At 37.7% G+C, this 14,951-nt stretch overlaps 1 protein-coding gene across 1 annotated transcript; it reads left to right on the forward strand.

Moving 5' to 3' along the window:
• Window positions 1–197: 197 nt before the first annotated feature.
• On the forward strand, window positions 198–14,832 carry FKBP3 (FKBP prolyl isomerase 3). Its single transcript, XM_079126017.1, has 7 exons — window positions 198–356; window positions 2,687–2,788; window positions 4,034–4,141; window positions 10,226–10,361; window positions 11,285–11,352; window positions 13,011–13,108; window positions 14,494–14,832. Exons 1-7 carry the CDS (start codon window positions 249–251, stop codon window positions 14,546–14,548), a joined length of 675 nt encoding a protein of 224 aa, XP_078982143.1. The 5' UTR covers window positions 198–248; the 3' UTR covers window positions 14,549–14,832.
• Window positions 14,833–14,951: the final 119 nt, after the last annotated feature.

The following is a 14,951-nucleotide window of genomic DNA, read 5'->3' on the forward strand; positions in this document are numbered from 1 at the left end:
ACCGAATTCTGCTCGATGCTTTCTGCGCAGCCAGTCGGCGTGGCCCCTTTTGCAGGGTTTTAACACCCACTCAACAAAGAAGCCCTCATAGCACAGCCTTGACGTCAATCAAGAACAGGCACCAATCCCGCCCGGTAATGCAGTGGGCACGCCCCCTCGAGCTCCGTGGGGCCCACGCCACGCCCTAGAGGCGGGGCGGTGCCGAACTGAAGCGGGCTGGCTCAGTAAAGCAGAGGCAGCGGGGGAAGATGGCGGCGGTCGTTCCGCAGCGGGCGTGGACCGTGGAGCAGCTGCGCAGTGAGCAGCTGCCCAAGAAGGACATTATCAAGTTTCTACAGGATCACGGTTCAGACTCGGTACCAGAGGCGGCTGGGCGGCCGGGCTGGTTCAGCTGAGGGACTCCTCACCCCCCCGGAGATGCCCATACATTCCGTATTCCTCTGTGCCCCCGCCCTCGTCCTCCGGCGGCCCGTGGCGCAGAAGGCCGGAGCGGTTCCTGTGAGCTCCCGTCCCACGGGCCGGCGCGGGAACGGCCTTATTTCCTGGGGCATTCAGGTTGCAATCGCAGAATTTAAAACTCCACTGGAATCCTTAAATGAGGGTGGAGGCCAGAAAAAAGGAACCCGGAGATATTGGTGGCTGAGGTGGGAGCAGAGGAATAGAGGATTGGATGAGACCCGGGAGCGGAGTGCTGGCTACTAGGGAAATGGGGAGGGATTTGAAATTTGCGTGGGAACTGTATGTGCACCTTTCTTTCCTCACTAATTCATTAAATACCGAGTATTAATCCTTGCGACTTTTCAAAAACCCGTAGGTTGTGGTTTAACTTTTTAGAAAAATATTGACCCTTTAACTTTTTCATCTTTATATTTAAGGAATGTACATGTGCATTTCTTACACAGTGGTCTCCCAGTGTTACAAACATCAGATTAAGAAATCTTTCTGGTATTTGTTATAATGTGTGCCCTGCATTTTTTAGCAGTCTCCATCTTAAGTACCGATCTGTAGTCACTGGTTATTTTTGGCAGACCTGACTTTTTTTTGTCCTTCAGAAATTAAGATCCATCATACCCTTCATAATTGCTGAACTACTTGTACATATCGTTGTGCAGACAGCATCTTCCACATCTCTGAAACAAGCAGCAGCCTGGATGGTTTCTCTATGGTTCTCTTAAATTTTAAAATGGAAAATATAAAAATACCATTTCTGTGATTCTATTTTATAACAGTCATTTAAATAATTATTCTGTAGTGATCATTCACATGCTTAAACCTGTTTTACATTTTTTCTGCATTTGGGGATAGGTGGAAAAGACCTGTGTCGAGGATCTTATACTATTTTAATGAAATTATTTTCTCTGAACGGAATATTTCAGCTGAAACAATAGAAATGAGTAAACATATTGTAGCAATGCCTCAGTACCGTATTTCATTAAATTCTTATAAAACAGATCATCCCAATGTAGAATCTAATGTTAGGTCAGATACTTGGATTATCATGTTTTTATAACACTAATCATTTAAATGCATATTCTCTGCTGATCATTCGCATATGTAAACCTATATTTGCTATGTTCTACAGTTATTTTATTGAGCATATCAAAGAGATGTTTATATTTCAGATATTTTTCATGAACTATTAATTCATGAGTGCTAATGCAGTTGATTATTTATGCGTAATCAACTTTATCTCCTTTCTCCAGTCAACCTTTATCATTTAGAACATTTCTCCAAAAGAAGGAAAGAAAGCAAAGAGGGGGAAATGGAATAATGATAATGTTAGAAAAACTATTCGAAGGATTAGGAATATAGTTCCATGGTAGAATGCCTGCCTAATATGCTTGAGGCCCTGGGTTCAATTCCCAGTACCACAAAAAGAAAGACACCAGAGGACAACTTTGAGATGAGAATTCCAACAAGGACCACAAAGCAAGAAAGGAAGCAGAATAAGAGAAATGATATCATGAAAATTACATGATATTAACAAATACATGATTTTGAGATGAACATATTACAACTTGATATTTCAGTAGTGGTATTTTGGTGTCCATTTGTCAACTTACAGTCTTATGTTTGAGAGAAAAGGAAGTTTTATTACTGTGAGCTGTTTATTTACATTATAGCTAAGAGTTCTTAGTACGCATCAGGCTTTTAGCTAAACGCATTAAATGGACTATTGCATTTTATTCTTACCACAGTTCTTTAACAAATCTTATTATTAATCGTCCACTACAGATATGGAAAACTTGGTCCTCTGTACAAGATCAGAAGTTGATTTTAACCAAGATACTATGACTTTACAGTCCATAGATAGATGGTTGTAGTTATCTTGACCTATCTGTAACTCATTCTTAACCAACTATGGGTTACAGATAGGTCAGGAGAGCCATACCCAGCATGGCTGTAGGCTCCCCAAAGTGTTTATTTCATTTCTTCTTTATTAATACTTTCAAAAACATAACTAACATTGAAAGGTCAGTTGCTAATTTCTTTTTTATTCTTTTTGAGACAGCGTCTGGCGTGTTGCCCCAAGTTGGTCTCAAACTCTTAGGCTCATGCAATCCTTCTGCCTCAGCCCCTCAAGTAGCTAGGACCACAGGCACACATAAACACACTTGGCTCCAATTTTTCTTTTAGAGCCTTCTTGAGGGAAATTATTTTGTCTAACTGGCTTTTTTCTTTATAGTTTCTTGCAGAACATAAATTATTAGGCAACATTAAAAATGTAGCCAAGACAGCTAATAAGGACCATTTGGTTACAGCCTATAACCATCTGTTTGAAAGTAAGGTGAGTATTTTTACATTCTATGAGCAGGAATCATTTTAGAAGTTTTATTTCAAACGAGAAGTTTTAAATGCATTTATTTGCAGAATTGGGAGTTTTTCCACCTGCAGTTTTTTTTAATTATAATCATAACTGGACTAGCTATCAAATCTAGCAAGACTAATCTGCAACATGGCAGAATATTTTGGAATTTTGAGGGTTTTGCTTTTTGTTTTATTTTGTTTCTGTGGACTGGGGTTTGAATTAAATTGCCAAGTCTGATCTTGAACTTGTCATCCTCCTGTTTTGGCCTCCCTCAGTTGCTGGGGTTAGAGGTAGGCAACCACCCTGCCCAGCATGTTTTGGTATTTTGAAAAGGACCAGATTTTGCCTGTTGCAGTGGCACACACCTGTAATCCTAGCAGCTCGGGAGGCTGAGGCAGGAAGGAGTTCAAAGCCAGCCTCAGCAAAAGGAAGGCTACTAAGCAACTCAGTGAGACCCTGTCTCTAAATAAAATATGGAATAGAACTGGGAATGTGACTCAGTGTTTGAGTGCCTCTGACTTCAATCCCCAGTATTCCACCTCCCCAAGAAAAAAAGAAAGGAACCAGATTTTTTAAAATAATTTTCTAGTAGTTTAAATTGAGACAACAAACTCTTAAATGATAAATCCATTAGTCAGATGGTATTATATGAAGCATTTACACTGCATATAAAATGTTGTATGGAGAAAGTAAGTTCCATTTCATTATAGAATTTAATGACAGAATTCTGGTTTAAGATGAGCCTTTAGAAAGATATTTTAATATACTCTTCAATATTTGTTCCCTATGAAATCTTCAGCTTCCACAGAAAATAATCTTTAAGAAACCGTGGGAGGGCTGGGGAGATAGCTCAGTCGGTAGAGTGCTTGCCTTGCATGCAAAAGGCTCTGGGTTCGATCCCCAGGACCAAAAAAAAAAAAAAAAAAAAAAAAAAAAGAAGCCGTTTGAGTAGTATTCATATCTCCAAGTCTGAGTTGTCTTTTCTAAAGGTCATGGTTCTTATTATTTTAGAATTTATATTGTTAGCTAATCTAAGCATCATGCTTTATTAAAATACTTAACATATTTCTTCCTTTGTTCTTGTGTGGTTTCCTTAGGTGATTTAAATTTGTGTTACATAATGTGTATTCATCATGCAGATGCTTATTTGAGAGGCTGAAAATCTGGATGCCCATCCTAATTTTTAGTCTATCCTCAATGTTGATGTTAGAATATTTTTTACAGCGATTCAAAGGTACTGAAAGTGTAAGTAAAGTGTCCGAGCAAGTGAAAAATGTGAAGCTTAATGAAGATAAACCCAAAGAAACCAAGTCTGAAGAGACTCTGGATGAGGTTTGTCTACAGTATATTCCTATTTTATTATTTATGTCAATTTTAGAAATATTGTTTCCTTTCTAGCACTGACTTCTCAAAGGGAGGGATGATTGAATACAGACACTTTCAGTGAGCCAAACTCTGAATTCTAGTGTGCCATCTCTCTTAGGAATTGGGATAGAAATCCAAAGAATCACTTCTTTACAAGTAGTAGCCTATCCTGTGAAATTCTTCTTTGTATTATTGCCTCCACGTCTGGCCAGACCTTCTGAGCTTTGAAAGCTATTTAAAGGACCTGATTCTCTAGCCAAATTGTACTGAGTCAAAGAAACTTTTTTTTTTTTCACTATTTTTAGCTTTTTCTAATGTACATGGTGTCCCTGGCAATGAAAATACTCCAATCCTGGCTGTAGGGTGTAGATTCATTTGTCTTATCTTTCCCAGCTCAGATTTTATATTTTGGTACAAAGATTTGAAGAACCAGATAAAATCATTTCTGCAAATGGAAATCCTTAGAGCTAAGGGTATCTACTAAGAACAACTTAGATCTGAATTGACTATAATCTTTCAGTTTTTATATTAACATACTAAGAACACTCATTGATAGCAGTCTTAGTAATTTATTTTTAGTTCTTATAAACAGGTATAGTTTTTTGATGAAGAAAGCGTTTGGGTATTTGTGGACAGAGTGTAAGTTCAAGTATAGAGTTGTAGATGTTTATATGAATAAAACTAATTTTGCATGATCTCTTTATATTGGTTGAAAAAAAAATGTTTTTGGGTATATACACACATAAAGTACTTTGGAGGTTTATCACAACTAATGTTTGGTAAATGTTATATATCCTGAGCAGATTTTCAGCAGTTACTAAGGTAAATAGAACCATAATTACTAAAGGGTTGCAAAAACAATTGGCAGCATTACCTTCCAGAAAATTGGGCTGAGGGTGGTATTAGGAGGCAGATGTTACATGCTTAAAGGATTAAGAAAAAGCTGCAAATGAAAGCCAAATTCTTAAGAGCTAAAGATAATACAGAGAGGTCACGTGGGAGTCCTAAACTACCTTTTTATGTTTCTTTTCATGATCCTGGGGATTGAACTTAGGTAGCCTTGCAGATACTAGACTGGTACTCTGCCTCTTATCTCTAGCCCTCAGCTGTATGATTTTCTATAAGACCTGTAGTTATAATCATTCCTTTCTTCCCTGCTTAAAAGTTCTGTGAATGTTTGACTCTTCTTTTCCTTTGCATGTCTATAACTATAAACATTCCTTTCTTCTTTTTTTTTTTTTTTTTTTTTTTTTGCGGTACTGGGGATCGAACTCAGGGCCTTGTGCTTATGAGGCAAGCACTCTACCAGCTGAGCTATCTGCCCAGCCCACGTTCCTTTCTTTCCAGTTTAAATGTTCTCTCTTTTCATATCTCCTTCAGGACTAATGCTCTTAAATATAATCTTTCTTTTAAAATTTATCCTATTAATATTTTCAAGCATCCAAAGGCCTCAGAAGGTTTTAGAAAAGCTGATTTCTTGCCTTAATTTTCTTCATCCATTTTGTATAAAAATGGCCATTCCAATAAGGTGTCTAAAATGATACTTTGCCAACACACCTAATTGAAGAAAAAGAAGCCTTAGTACAGTAATTCTGTGCTCTCTCAAACTATACTGTTTGATACAGTAGTGACTACTCTTGTTATTCAGCTTTCCATCACTGACAAAACACCTGAGTTAAACAATTTACAAGGAAAAATGGCTTATTTTGATGGTTTCCATCTATGGTCAATTGGTCAGTGGCAAGCACTTTGTGGAGGAAGCCCTCACTTCATGATAGCCAGGAAGCAAAGAGAGAAACTGGCAGGGTCTGGGGTAACAGTCCCCTTCAAGGGCATGTCCCCTGTGAGCTAATTTCCTTCCACAGGGGACCTACCTCCTAAAAGTTCTACCACTTTCTAGTAGCACCACAAGCCGGGGGCCAGGCCTTCGCCACATGGGCCTTTGGGGTACTTTCAGTATATCCAAACTATAAGCCAGGAGCAGTGGCCCACACTTATAATCCCAGTGGCTCAGAAGGCTGAGGCAGGAGGATTGCCAGTTCAAAGCCAGCCACAGCAATTTAGCAAGACTATCTCAAAATAAAATATAAAAAGGCTTGGGGCCAGGTATAAAAGAGCATGCCTGTAATCCCAGCTGCTCAGGAGGCTGAGGCAGGATTGCCGGTTCAAAGCCAGCCTCAGCAACTTAGCAAGGCCCTAAGCAACTCAGTGAGATGTTGCCTCTAAATAAAATATTTTTTTAAAGGGCTGGGGATGGGCTGGGGATATAGCTCAGTTGGTAGAGTGCTTGCCTCGCATGCACAAGGCCCTGGGTTCAATCCCCAGTACCAAAAAAAAAAGGGCTGGGGATGTGGCTCAGGTGTTATGCACCCTTGGGTTCAATTCCTGGTTAAAAACAACAACAAAAAAAGATCTATACTGTAGCACTAGCTCTGTATTGCTACTGAGCACTTTGGCTAGTTCAAATTTAGATGTACTTTAAGTTACTTTCTTAGTACATATTTTATTCAAGCTGTAGCTTTTGACTTAGGGAAACGGCTTACTTTTCATTGAAAGTAATAATCCTCACACTGAATTAGATAGGGCTAGTTGCATTATCCACATCTTTCTCTCTAGAAGATGGAGAAAATACCACTATTCTCATCAGTTAAATGAATTGACATAAGAAACTTGTATTAATACCTGACATCCTGTATGTGCTTGAGAGGTAGAGAAGTGGTTAAGAGCATGGCCTACGTATCCAGTCTGCCTACTTCCAATCCTCAGCCATTCAAGAGTTGTTAGACCTTAAGCAGGTTACTTAACTGTTCTGTCCTCATGTTTCATTATCTTTACGTATTACCTACCTTGTAAGATAGTGACTGTTACAAGAGTTAATGCATGTAAAGCATTTGGAATAGTACTAGGTAATATAGAGGATGCTCAGAAATTAACTGTTGTAACTATTAACATCAATAAACATTAATTATCATTATCACTAATTCTTGAGGTGTTGTGGTATAATGGAAAGAACAGGGGCTTTGGATTCAGACAAACCCATACTTTTCACTAGCTATGTGAATAAATACCTTGAACCATCTGCAAAATAGTAAGTAGATGATATGCTCTTCAGGGAACAGCTGTAGGTTAAATGTGAAGAAAAGTATGTGTTAAGTGATTGACAAATAATAGGTATTTAATGTCCAGTTTCCCTGTTACTTACTAAATGTTCTTCATTGTAAAAGCCTATATATTCTAAAGTTTCAATGCATATCGAGTAAAATATGCCAAGCAGATATTAACCCATTCATCACATTTGTGGGGGGTGGAGGTTGCTGGGGATTGAACCCAGGGGTGCTCTAGCCCTAAGCCACATTCCCAATCCCCCCCCCCCCCCTTTTTTGAGACAGGGTCTCACTAAGTTGCATAGGGCCTCAATAAGTTGTTCTCAAATTTGGAATCCTGCCTCAGCTTCCCAGTCACTGGAATTACAGGTGTGCACCATTGGGCGTAGCTCATCAAATTTCTTGATATGTTAATAGCTTTTAGTTGAGGCATTGTTAGTCTGGACAGTATCTTTTGGATTTTTGCAGTAGTAGGGATTAAACCTAAGGCGCTTAGCACTTTACATCCCCAACCCTTATGTTTTGAGACAGGGTCTCTCTAAATCACCCAGGTTGGCCTTGAAGTTGTAATCCTCCTGCCTCAGTCTCCCAAATCACTGAGATTATAGGTGTGTACCACACTTGGTTTAGACTCCCCAATCCCCCTTGCCCCAGGACTGGGTATTGAGCTCGGGTGGCTTTACCACTAAACTGCATCCACAGCCCCGCTTTGTATTTTATTTAGAGACAGGGTCTTACTGAGTTGTTCAGCACCTCACTTTTGCTGAGGCTGGCTTTAAACTCTGCATCCTCCTGCCTCAGCCTACAAAGGCACTGGTATTACAGGTGTGCACCACCACACCCACTTACCCAGCCCTTTTTTTTTTTTTTTAAATTTTGAAGCCAGGTGCTAGTGGTGCACAAATATAATCTCAGCAAATCTGGAGGCTAAGGCAGGAGGATTACAAATTCAAAGCCAACCTGGGCAATTTAGCAAGACCTTGTCTCAAAATTAAAAAAGGGCTGTAACACAGTGGTAGAGCACTTCTGGTTTCAGTCCCCAGTACCAAAAGGTCTCACTAAGTTTCTGAAGCTGGTCTCAAACTTGCCAAGGCTGGCGGGGCTCAGTGGTGCACACCTATAATCCCAGTGGTTTGGAAGGCTGAGGCAGGAGGCTCTCATAGTTTAAAGCCAGCCTCAGCAAAAGCGAGGCACTAAACAACACAATGAGACCCTGTCTCTAAATAAAATACAAAAAAAAAAAAAAAAGATGGGGGCAGCGCTGGGGATGTGGCTCATTGGTGGAGTTCCCCTGAATTAAATCCCTAGTACTAAAAAAAAAAGAAAGAAAGAAAGAAAGAAAAAGAAAAGAATCCAAAGCTGGCTTCTAATTTGAGATCCTCCTGCCTCAGCCTCCCAAGTAGTTGGGATTACAGGTATGTATCACCAAGCCTAGCAGAGTGACATTTTTCTAGGTCTGTAAACCAAAGAGAACTGGAGGTATTTGTAAATTATTCTTCAGTAAAGCTGAAAAAGTAAGTGACTGCAAGATAGTTTTAGACCTACAGCCCTTAAGAGACATTTCCAGAAAGCATATAATTTCATATCAGAATTTAATGCTGAGAATTCATTACTTGCATTTACCCCATTTAAAACAAAAGATACTTGATAAGTGATTAAAATACACAGCTATAATACTTGGTACAGAGATCTTTAATAGGAAATTTTACTAGTGATTTCTTAAATCTTCGTTTTGTGAAATTTCAAATATGTATTAATCTAAGAGGGAAAATTTATAGTCTATCCTAAAGGGAAGCTGGCTTTCTGATAAGATCACATAAGATAGCATGAAATTATTGAGATTACAGAGTGCTTATTTTGTTTGTAAACCACATGTTAATTTCCAGCCCAAATCTCAAGAGTAATCAAATTCCAATTTATTGCTTGTAGTGGGTATTCATATGGGCTAAAGATATATTTTCTGCTATATGAGAAGTGAGTTCATTTACTTTGTCATTCAACATTTCTTAAAAGTCAAGTACATTGTAGACCAACATTTCTCAACCTTGGCAATGACGACATTTTGGATGAACAATTAATTGTTGGTGGGGCTGTCCCAGGCTGAAGGATGTTTAGTAGCATCTCTCACCCTTGCCCACTAGGTGGCAGCAGTATCCTGTCTTCCCCAGCCCTTCCCAGTTGTAACAATTAAAAATGTCTCCGAACACTTGAGATGTACCTGGAAAAGCAAAATTGCTAGTTTGAGATCCACAATTCTAGACCTTGGAGTGAAGAGATTACAATATGGGGGCTGGGATTGTGGCTCAGTGGTAGAGTGCTTGCCTAGAGCCTGTGGGGCACTGGGTTGGATCCTTAGCACCACATAAAAATAAAGGTATTGTATCCATCTAGAACTTATATACATTAAAAAAAAAAGAATTTGCAACAAGTGTAATCAGGTGTTACAACAGAGGTTTACAGAAGGCACTGTAGAGACAGGAAAGAATAGCTGCCAGTTCTTCACTCCAACAATTGAATTGTTGACTAACTGTGTCAAAGGTAAACAGACATTAAAGTTGTGAAAACAGATTTTATTCAGTCTACTGGCAATAGAGGAAAGAGAAGTTCCACTCTGAATTGCGTAAAAGTGGTTGGGCCTTTTTGAGGAAGTAAGTTTACTATCCAGTCCTTGAAAAGTTTTAGGCTGCTAACCTCCCACCCGTACTGGGAGATTGGGGGCTGGGGGGTTCCTATCCAATATTGGCTAGAATGAATAGTAAATTCTAAAGACAGCTTCAAGTTTTCTCAGGCAGGCAGGCAGGCACTTTAAGGAGAGAGGGGTTCATCCTAGTAATTAGATCTTGAGCTGTTTGAAATTATTAGTGCTTAAGACATCACAGGTCTTGGTTGTCTTAGATTCAGAAAAGGCTTATGAAATTAATAACTGTTGGTTTTTGTTTATTTTTAGGGTCCACCAAAATATACAAAATCTGTTCTAAAAAAGGGAGATAAAACCAACTTTCCCAAGAAAGGAGATGTTGTTCACTGCTGGTATACAGGAACACTTCAGGATGGGACTGTTTTTGATACCAATATTCAAACAAGTAAGTCTTAATGTAATCCTACCTTTTTGCCTTAAGACATTGCAGCACATTATGTAGTAGACAGATTGAACAGTTGGCAGTGCCCTTTTTTTTTAGTTGTTAGCCTACTTTTTTCCATGTCTTTTGTACCTATGAGTTACTTGGAGGAAGATTCAATTCACTGATTACTGTCTGGTTGAAGAACTTGTGGTTATTGGAAAACAGAAAATGAAGGGAGTATAGTGTAAATTTGGCTAATGTCTTATTTTATGTCCATTTTCTGTTGCTCTAATACATTGAACTCCTGAGACTAGGTAATTTATAAAAGAGGTTTATGTTGGCACATAGTCATGCTGCTCCAAGCTTGGTAGAAAAGTAGAAAAAGTGTGAAAATGAGAGGGATGGTCCCAGGCTTGCATTATTGACAATCGCCTCTAGAGGTAATCAGTCCAGGCCCATAAGAGTAAGAACACTCCTCTGAGAAAAGCATGAATCCTTCTTAGTGGCCTAATCACCTCTTAATAGACCCAATCAACACTGCTGCATTGAGGACCAAGCCTCAGTACACCATAGCAATATCCCAAAGTGATTGTTTAGTGTTTTAATATAAAAGGCAAAAGTGTGCTATTTTAGTGGGATAAATATAGGTCCTAATCTTATACCCTTCATTTAGTTTTTTTGTGTGTATGGTGCTGAGGATTGATCCCAGGGCCTTGTGTGTACAAGGCAAGCACTTGACCGACTCAGCTGTATTTCCCCAGCCCCCAGATCATTATTTTTACATCCAGAATTTTCTTAATGAATTTACTTGGCTTTCTGAATTGATTTTTCCTTTTCAAATACACTGTATTATAATTCTTAGGTCAATTAAATCAGTTTCCACTGAATCTTAATTTCTTAAAACTAGAGTATATCATTAATTATAAGAAAAATCTGTTTTACAGGTTCAAAGAAGAAGAAAAATGCCAAGCCTCTAAGTTTTAAAGTTGGAGTGGGCAAAGTTATCAGAGGAGTAAGTAAAGAATGACAGTGAATCAATAGATACTGTGTCACATACTACTTGTGGTACAGGACTATACAAATAAGAATTAGGGGTATAATGAAAACAGTCTTTGGAGTCTGACAGATTGGGTGCCAGCTTTCATGTCAAATTAAGTTGTCTGGGTCTCAGTTGCCACAACTATATAAAAAACGGGAGTATTGCCTAGCTCAAATTTGTTACAAGATTAAATGAACATAACCAAGCACATAATATAATAGGAACTCAAATATTAGTTTCTTCCATGTCTAACCCTTTTAATATTTTTCTTCATAAATACTTTGTGATGAGAATATTTGACCCTCTAAATCTGTCTTTAAGATTTGGGGCACTGGGAATTGAACTCATGGCTGCTTTACCAACTGAACTATATCCCGTCTTTAAAATTACTGCAAAATGTTACAATGTACAGAAAAGGTACACTGAAGTACTTGTAAACCAGGAATTTGTTTATGTAAAATTTGAAATGTAAGCCTGCTTTAACCCACCTGTATATGTTAGAGATAACAAAGGAAACTGTGAAAAGAAGTTGGCTTGAGTTGTATTGACCAGGGTAGTATACAAAAGGAGATGAAAGCAGCTGCCCTAAATTAGTTTTCTATGATAAGACCTGCCATGGTTCTCAGTGGAGAACATCAAACATGAATAACTGAAATGTCTATTTAAATAGTTGTAAGAATTCTTAACATAATACCTTTGTACTGTGGGTGTAGTTTAATCATATCCAAAGCTCAAATCAGAATATAAAACATTAAAACTAAAGGTTTAGTAGCACATAATTTTAACTGATACCTGCTTATACAAAGTTGATACAACTATATATCAAGTTCAGCAATTTTTCTAATTCTGTAACTTATTTACATACTGGTAAATTTCTTCTAGTTCACCATATTATTAATTTCCAGATATAAAAGATCTTTATCCCTTGAATTTCATGTGATTGTTGCATTTCAACAGAATATATGATGTTAGGAATATACTCTATATTTATTTCATGATGCTTAAACTATTTAAATAACTGGCTTTAAAATCCAAATTTGGGGCTGGGGAGATAGCTCAGTTGATAGAGTGCTTGCCTTGCAAGCACAAGGCCTTGGGTTCGATCCCCAGCACCACAAAAAAAAAAAAAAAAAAAATCCAAATTTGGAAACCATGGGAGAGGCAACCCAGAAGCCTTTATCATTTCTTTGAAAAGTTAGTTTTACCTTCAGCAAAGAGTTTAGTGCTGTAACAGGACAATTTGGTAATCTTAAAATTGTAGAATGCTTGCTAGTTTATCCCTACAAAAATAAACTCCTGAGCCTTGTCCTGAGATGCATAAAACAATTTTTTATAATGGTGCCAATAACAAACTGTTTCCATAATGCATTGCATGTTGCAGTTTACAAAAGTGATTTACATTTGAGGAGTTTGAGCATCACATTGGAAAAAATATTAGTATATCATTTTTTTTTTCTATTGAGGAAATTGAAGTTTTAGGGACTCAACCAAGGATATTACCCTTAGGATATAATAAAATCCAGAATCCCTTTTTAAAATTTAATTCATGTTTGCTGTTCTTATATTGCTTTTTTCCTTTTTTTTTTTTTTTTTAAATATCATTACTTTTTCATTTTGCTCTTGGCCTTTAGTGGGACGAAGCACTCTTGACTATGAGTAAAGGAGAAAAGGCTCGACTGGAGATTGAACCAGAATGGGCTTATGGAAAGAAAGGACAGCCTGATGCCAAGTATCCTTTTTCCCCTTCATAATGAAAGAGAAAAACTTGGGAAAGATCACCTGAAAATTTTGGGAAAGAGGCTATCTAGGCTAGGCTCCAGATGAGAAATGAGGACTCCTGTTCAGACTAGTCTTCCTGATATTTATCCAACACATACAATATAGAGAAGCCCCCGCCTCTTTTTTTTTTCTTTTTTGAGATGGGGTCTTGCTGAGTTACTCATGCTGGCCTCCAATTTCTGGGCTTAGAAGTGATTCTCCCACCTCAGTCTCCTGGTTAAGTTGGGACAACAGGGCCATACAACCATGCACATCAGATAATAACTTCAATACTTTCTGTTGGTACAAATTATTCAGGCTTGAGCTGGACTCATCCTTTTTGTCTCTTATTCAACTTCTTATTTTTAAGATTTTCACTGCAAATTTTAAGCTTTCCTCTTTGAAAGGCAAATTCTTTGTATTTTAGTAGTTGAAGGATTTACTTCAATAAATTACAATGTCCAGTACAACCAACAAACTGGGTTTTAAATACAGCTTATGGTAATTTTATGATACATTTTAATTTAAAGTTATTAAATTAGTCATGGCTTAGAAATAGGAAACACGTTGGGGATTATAAATGGAAATGAAGAAGACCACAGGACTGCGTAGTGTTAATAAGCATTTATTATCGATACTTAAGACAGTACTTCTCTGATAGGCCCAGTTTGTGAACATTTAAAATCAAAAAGGCAAATGACTCCAGACCATTCACACCACACCACTTCAGCAGAAAAATGGGAATGTAGGTATTGCTGTCGTTGGTTCCATTCCTGTTAGCCCCGTTCAATTTTAAGTTTTGGTGAAAAAAAAATTTTAGAAGTCCTACCAGTGAAACTTATTTAAGTATAGTTTTCAGCCTTTTAAAACCAGATGGCCACCTGGAGCTTTCTCTCAAATGTGAAGCATCTTAAGTTGAATTTGACACACATAAATCACACCCTTCTCTGCACTTGGCATCTTTAAATTCACAGCAAATACCATGAGTTATCTCATGAAACTTTTTTACAGCATATATACTCAGTAGAATGCTATCACCATTTTTATTTATTTATTTCACTGGCTAGTAGCCTTCATAAAAGGATGGCTAATTTGGCAGTATTACTGAGGTATCTAGGTTAAGGGGGAGCCCAGTAAGTTCAGCTTAACCTAGTCAGCCTACATTGTAGGTTATGATTTCTATTTATCATTAAAGAAACTTTAGGAATCTCTAGGCTTGTTATGTATTAGCTTCTGAATGAACTACAAAGCTTTTCGTTCTAGATGTCTAGAGCACATAATTCTAATTTTATATTAAGGTTGTTGAGGATAGAAGAGAGGTACTTTTTATCAAATTTACCTTGACTTTCTAAACAGAATTCCACCAAATGCAAAACTCATTTTTGAAGTAGAATTAGTGGATATTGACTGAAATAACCAAGTACCTGAGACTTAAAGATGACAACAACAATGATAAAACTTGGCCTTGAAACTTAGAGCTTGTTTCTGTTATAAGGGAAGAGTCAACTGGAAGATTCAAAGTGTTAAATTTTATTTACTTGACCAACTTTTAAGAAATGTAATCCCTTATAAGTCCCTAAAGTCTAAAATATTTTACTATAGCTGCATAAAATATTGGTTAAGGAGAACTGTTTGGCCTTTTACCTCATGTAAACTAAAAGGCTCAATAAAAATATCTCCAGTGTCTTGATTTGACTCGTTTGGAATTATTGTGTTAATGTTCTGATTAGGTAAACAGGACTAGGGACTTATCCAAAAGGCAATAACTCAATAAAATTATCTGGGCAGCCTTGCCATGGACATTGTCATTATAA

This window comes from Sciurus vulgaris, assembly GCF_902686455.1.
Source record: "Sciurus vulgaris genome assembly, chromosome: 2".
NCBI classification, from domain to species: domain Eukaryota; kingdom Metazoa; phylum Chordata; class Mammalia; order Rodentia; family Sciuridae; genus Sciurus; species Sciurus vulgaris.

Bases quoted from the DNA above. Each gene is read 5' to 3' on its own strand.
- FKBP3 (XM_079126017.1), top strand. From the start codon at position 249: ATGGCGGCGGTCGTTCCGCAGCGGGCGTGGACCGTGGAGCAGCTGCGC. The intron at 357-2,686 runs GTACCAGAGGCG...TTTTCTTTATAG, and splicing joins AGGATCACGGTTCAGACTCG to TTTCTTGCAGAACATAAATT. The intron at 2,789-4,033 runs GTGAGTATTTTT...TATTTTTTACAG, and splicing joins ACCATCTGTTTGAAAGTAAG to CGATTCAAAGGTACTGAAAG.